Below are 6,474 nucleotides of genomic sequence, written 5' to 3'. Positions count from 1 at the left end.
TCACCATTTTGGCCAGGCTGGTCTCGAACTCCTGACCTCAGGTGATCCACCCACCTCGGCCTCCCAAAGTGCTGGGATTATAGGCATGAACCACCTCGCTTGGCCTAGTTTTTCTTTTTTGAGATGGAGTCTTGCTCTGTCACCCAGGCTGGAGTGCAGTAGCCCAATCTCAGCTCACTACAACCTCCGCCTCTCGGGTTCAAGCGATTCTCCCAGCTCCGCCTCCTGAGTAGCTGGGATTACAGGTGCATGTCACCATGCCCAGCTAATTTTTTGTATCTTTAGTAGAGACGGTGTTTCACTGTGTTGGCCAGGCTGATCTCGAACCCCGGACCACCTCGGCCTCCCAAAGTGAATTTTTTGTATTTTTAGTAGAGATGGGGTTTCACCATGTTGACCAGGCTGGTCTTGAACTCCTGACCTCAGGTGATCCACCCTCCTCAGCCTCCCAAAGTGCTAGGATTACAGGCTTGAGTCACTACGCCTGGCCTTCCCCTCCCTTTTGAGTGTTGAGATTATAAATGGATTTTGAGGGATTTAAATTTTTCCAAGAATCTGCCTATTGAAGATAATTAAGCTGAGACTCAGTTGTGGAAGTGTCCAAGTTGCTTGTTACTGACACAACTGGTGCTAGAAATGAGCTTCCTGATTCCCACTGTTAAGCCATGTGGCTTTTAAGTTGAAGACTTTTTTTATACCATGGGGTGTTGTTACTGAATAAATTCCAGCCATAGGAACTGTGTATTTATCACATGTAACCAAAAGCCCAAGAATACCACAAAATCAGCTGTGCGTCCAGATTCTTGCATCTTTTTCCCATAACAGTCCCCAGAATATGTGAATTGAAGTTAGAATTAAGCATGTGGTAATATTTGATAAGGGGCTAATATACATTTTTTAAAATAATGGCATTTTAGGAATTTGATGATGCATTCAAATTTGATTGTTCTACTTTTTGTGGCGAATTCTCTGTTGCAGACTGGAAATAGCAAAGGCTATGCATTTGTGGAGTTTGAGTCTAAGGATGTTGCCAAGATAGTTGCTGAAACAATGAACAACTACCTGTTTGGTGAAAGACTCCTGGAGTGTAAGTGCTCCTGTCTTACTGCAGGGTTGCCTGGGTGCCTGCTGCTGGTGGGTGACTGGTGGGAAGGGCGGCTTGCCTACCTGCTTGGACATGCCACTTCATCTCTGGGATGACTCTTACAGAATGGTGCAAGGACTTCAGTGTATGTTGCAGGCGGATTCTAATTGGAATTTTAAAATCTCCCAGCCTGAGAGCTGTTTTTACCCTCAATGGAACTGGACAAGTTACCTTGGGGACACACGGGAGGAGCAGCTGACCCATCCTTATGGGCTGTGAAAGGCTTCTCTGAGGAAGTAGCATTGACATTGAAACCTGAAGACTAAACAGGAGCGAGCCAGGTGAAGGGGACAGGAGTGAAGACAGACCATTCCTGGCTGAGGGACAGTGAATGCCAAACCAAAGGTGCCTAACCATTCGGCTGTGAGAGAATGTGAGGAAAAGTAGCAAGAGATGAAGGAGGAGGAAGAGGCTTCAGGTCAGGTTACTGAGGGCCTTCTAAGTCAGCCAGTTCAGAATTTATCATGAGGGCAGTGGGGATAGCATCAAAAGTGAGGAATCACATTGCAAAATCTGTCTAAATGGCAGTGGCTGTAGCTCTTCCACATAAGAGAAGCCAGAGGGAGCGGAGGAGCGATAGCACCAGATGAGTAGTTCGTCTTGCAGGAAGCAGCCAGTGCAGGTTCGTCCTACAGAAAGGAGCTAGCGCAGTCCCTACCCTGCAGAAAGGAGCCAGCGCAGCCCCTACCCTGCAGTCCATAGGGTACAGAGAGCATCCCTGTCCAGGTCCTGCTGCCCTTGGGAGCCAAAGCGAAGTTTCTGGCCTCCCTGTGCCCATGGTAGCATGTGGTCATCTTAGGTACCCAAGTTCACAGCTGATGAGGCTGACCAGGTAGTGTCTCTGTTCACTTACCATTGCTGTGAGAGAAGCTGGGATTACAGGTGTAAGCCACTGTACCCAGCCACATCATTTTGTTATGTGAGGAATGGCACTGGGGAGATTCTAAAGTTAACATTAAAATCTCTTTCCTACCATTTGGTTGAAACTTTTTATGTTTTTTTCTTTTTAAAAATAGGTCATTTTATGCCACCTGAAAAAGTACATAAAGAACTCTTTAAAGACTGGAATATTCCATTTAAGCAGCCATCACATCCATCAGTGAAACGGTATAATCGGAATCGGACACTAACACAAAAGCTACGGATGGAGGAACGATTTAAAAAGAAAGAAAGATTACTCAGGAAGAAATTAGCTAAAAAAGGAATTGATTATGATTTTCCTTCCTTGGTAAATATTCATGAAATCTTTTTTGTGGTTTGTTGTGGGGAGGGGAGGGGGCAACTTTGTACCTTGTAAAGGACCTAGCCTAGTGCTTATCACAATCTTGGCTCACTACAACCTCCACATCCTGGGTTCAAGCGATTCTCCTGCCTGTAGCCTCCCAAGTAGCTGGGATTACAGGTGCACACCACCATGCCTGGCTAATTTTTACATGTTGAGTAGAGACAGGGTTTCCCATGTTGGCCAGGCTGGTCTCGAACTCCTGACCTCAGGTGATCCACCCACCTCAGCCTCCCAAAGGGTTGGGATTATAGGCGTGAGCCACTGTGCCCAGCCAGTTTTTTGACTAAACTTTTTTTTTCTTTTTTTTTTTGAGACAGAGTCTTGCTCTATTGCCCAGGCTGGAGTGCAGTGGCACAGTCTCCGCTCACTGCAACCTCCACCTCCCAGGTTCAATCGATTCTCCTGCCTCACCCTCACGAGTAGCTGAGATTACAGGTGCGCGCCACCACACCTGGCTAATTTTTTGTATTTTTAGTAGAAATGGGATTTCACCATGTTGGTCAGTCAGGTCTGGAACTCTTGACCTCAGGTGATCCGTCCACCTCGCCTCCAGAAGTGCTGAGAGTACAGGTGTGAGCCACCATGCCTGGCCTGACTAAACTTTTGAAACATTCCATTGTAGGTTCTTCCTAAAACATTATGAGACCAGATTCTGTTATTTCCGTTATACAGAAGAGGAAAATTGTTTTTTGTTGTTGTTGTTTGAGACAAGAGTCTCTGTTGTCCAGGCTGGAGTGCAGTGGCACAATTTCGGCTCACTGCAAACTCCTCCCAGGTTCAAGTGATATGCCTGTCTCAGCCTCCCAAGTGGCTGGAATTACAGGCGCCCACCTCCACGCCCAGCTACTTTTTGCATTTTTAGTAGAGACAGGATTTCACCATGTTGGCCAGGCTGGTCTCGAACTCCCGACCTCGTGTGATCCACCCGCCTTGGCCTCCTAAAGTGCTAGGATTACAGGAGTGAGCCACCGTACCCGGCTAGAAGAGGAAACTTCTTTTAAGGAGATAATCTGATTTGTTTAACTTACATAATCTGTTTTTTAAGTTACTGAAGTAAACCCACTATTTAACTGAAAACTATAATACTCTTACATTGCCATTTATTAGCCAACTGAGGTAGTGTGTGTCTGTAGTCCTTGCTACTCAGGAGGCTGAGGCAAGAGGATCTCCTGAGCCTAGGATTTAAAGTTTGCAGTGAGCTGTGATTGTACCATTGCACTCCAGCCTCAGCAATAGAGCAAGACCATATCTCTAAAAAAATAAAAGATTGTCATTCAGAGGTGACACTGCCAGAATTAAGTCTTTGGTTTGCTGTATGCTATAAGTAAATACCAAAACACTGAACCTTTCGTCCATCTGTCACAGTAAGGAGAGCTGTGTCTTTTATTATAGATCAAGAATGAAGCTCATTATGGTATGGCTAGTATAGGTAAGGGTCTTATTCTTTTCTTTTCTTTTTTGAGACAGTCTCCCTCTGTTGCCCAGGCTGGAGTGCAGTGGCGCTATCTTGGCTCACTGCAACCTCCGCCTCCCGGGTTCAAGCGATTCTCCTGCCTCAGCGCCCTGAGTAGCTGGGACTACAGGTGCACACCACCACACCCAGCTAATTTTTTGTATTTTTTTAATAGCGACGGAGTTTCACCATGTTAGCTACCCTGGTCTCGAACTCCTGACCTCATGATCCACCCACCTCGGCCTCCCAAAGTGCTGGGATTATAGGTGTGAGCCACTGGGCCAGCCAATTTACTAGGTTTTTAACCTTATCCAGAAACTAGATGACTGTTATTCTCCTTTGGCTCAATTCTCGGTGGTTAACTTTTTGCCCAAATTCCAAATATTGTCTTTAATAGTATTAGAACATTTCAACACGGCCTTAGGCCCTGGTGCTCTTGTGAACCATTTGGGAACTGAGACAGTGAAACTTGGTAAGAGGCATGCAAGCACTGCTTTTCCTGTACCCTGTTTGTGACTTAGTGGAGATGGGGGTGGCCTGCCTTTGCACATTCTTCTTGCTTCCACCCTCCTGAATTCAGGATTCTGTGAATCGGTGAGCTCCAGGTTTTGGCCTTCCCTTCAACCTCTGCAGCTCTGTCAGTTCCTCTACTGGGTTTTTCCTAGTTTTGCCCTTTACTTGAGATAATTCACTATATTTGTGAGTTTTGATTTTTAAACTGAAATACTTTGTCATTTAGGGAGGATTTATTAATAATGTATATGAGGATCTAATGCTAAGTTTAGAAAGAAAAGATATGAGATTGTCAATTTATAACTTCTTTATTAAAGATTTTACAGAAAACGGAAAGTATTTCAAAAACTAATCGTCAGACGTCTACAAAAGGCCAGGTAAAATGTTTTTTATCATTTTACATGTAAGTTATTAGAGAAGGATAAATGGGAAAACATTTAAGACTACCATAGCTGATCAGTATTCAAATTGATATATTTTAAAATTTATTTTAAGGTTTTACGTAAGAAGAAGAAAAAAGTCTTAGGTACTCCTGACACTCTTGAGAAGACTGTGGATAGCCAGGTAAAATGGTTTTCAATCTTCCGGGTACCAGATATTATAGAAATAATTTGAAGAAGGAAAAGTAGTTTCTGCTACTCTCATTTTAAGATTTCAAATTAAATATTGTGACATTTGGTAGATCTTTATTGTTGATTTAGCAATTTTCTGCCTAAAACCTTGTAATGGAACATGCTGTATTTGTTAATTGTGAATTTCTGTACTAAGTTTGATAGGCATCTGAGTTCTTTATTCTTTACAATAGTATCACCAAAAGATGGAAACAGACCTAAAATAATGGGGCACAACTTGTAAAAATAGAGGAGAGGTGATATTTTTGGGGTAAGTGATAATCTTGGTCTACATTTCTGTATTATAATCTTTACTTGTTGAATCCAGGGCCCCACACCAGTTTGTACACCAACATTTTTGGAGAGGAGAAAATCTGAAGTGGCTGAACTGAATGATGATGATAAAGATAATGAAATAGTTTTCAAACAGCCCATATCCTGTGTAAAAGAAGAAATACAAGAGACTCAAACACCTACACATTCACGGAAAAAAAGACGAAGAAAAAGCAATCAGTGATTTTCAGTGTATTATATTTCTTCTGAAAAATATATTTTTATGAGAGTGGACTTTGTATTTTACTAGGTGCAATGAAATGCAACCTTTGACAAGATTTTCAGAGGAAAAATACACTGGTCAAGTTAAGAAAAGCAGTCTGTAATTTGGATTGCCTGCCCTTGGCTGAAATACAGGGGTGCATACCAGCTTGCGTTGGGTTGGCTGACACTGCCTCTTTGTCCTGGCCTCTAGTTTTCTTTTGATGTTTCATAGCTATCCTTAGTTTACTCTGCCTGGGTAGAAAGTTAACCACTAACTGCAGGTTTAAGTTCTAAACTGCAGCGTTTTCTGTCACCAGCAGTTAAAGACCACCAATCTTGTTTGTCCACCTACATGGTTTGTCAGGGACATTTAACTCATGGGGATGCTTTAGATTTCAACGTGAAATGGTTAAAGCTGGAAGTTTATATGTAGAGTGAGAAGGCAGTTCCAGTGTTAGCACAGGTTTGTTTTATGTGTTCAGATTTTAATCGAGATTCAGAAATGACTAATTTTTACCAATAATGTTACGTTAGTTTTGGTTGTGCTAGCATGGATTAATAACCACCATTTTATACCAGTATCATCAGTGAGGAATTGTATTTCAAGATTCAAACAATAACCAGCAATTAAACTTTTTTTCTACGATTTATTTGTTTGCGAGTAGGACTTGGGAGTCATTGGGAAAAAAATAGTAAAATTTTCCCCTTCATTAGCGAATTCAGATTCATTAAAAACATTGCTTTCAGATGTCGTAGCTCATGCCTGTTATCCCATCTCTTTGGGAGGCTGAGGCAGGAGGATCATTTAAGGCCAGGAGTTGGAGACCAGCCTGGGCAACATGATGTGAGCCCCTCTCTACAAAAAATTTTTAAAATGAGGCTGGGCGGCCGGGCGCGGTGGCTCAAGCCTGTAATCCCAGCACTTTGGGAG

The 6,474-nt window shown here is 43.0% G+C and overlaps 1 protein-coding gene across 2 annotated transcripts in view; it reads left to right on the top strand.

Moving 5' to 3' along the window:
* The window catches only part of NIFK (nucleolar protein interacting with the FHA domain of MKI67), a 10,884-nt gene extending 4,593 nt beyond the window's left edge, over window positions 1-6,291 (top strand). For both annotated transcript variants that reach the window (XM_011941650.1, XM_011941651.1), the window contains exons 3-7: window positions 979-1,087; window positions 2,161-2,372; window positions 4,713-4,772; window positions 4,891-4,959; window positions 5,335-6,291. In XM_011941650.1, the coding sequence (XP_011797040.1) occupies window positions 979-1,087; window positions 2,161-2,372; window positions 4,713-4,772; window positions 4,891-4,959; window positions 5,335-5,523 (639 nt within the window). In that variant the 3' untranslated portion in view covers window positions 5,524-6,291. The remainder of the gene's footprint in view (window positions 1-978; window positions 1,088-2,160; window positions 2,373-4,712; window positions 4,773-4,890; window positions 4,960-5,334) is intronic.
* The last annotated feature ends 183 nt before the right edge of the window (window positions 6,292-6,474 follow it).

Source organism: Colobus angolensis, unplaced genomic scaffold, assembly GCF_000951035.1.
Source record: "Colobus angolensis palliatus isolate OR3802 unplaced genomic scaffold, Cang.pa_1.0 Scaffold20, whole genome shotgun sequence".
Lineage (NCBI taxonomy): Eukaryota > Metazoa > Chordata > Mammalia > Primates > Cercopithecidae > Colobus > Colobus angolensis.
This window is presented reverse-complemented; position numbering and strand designations above follow the sequence as displayed.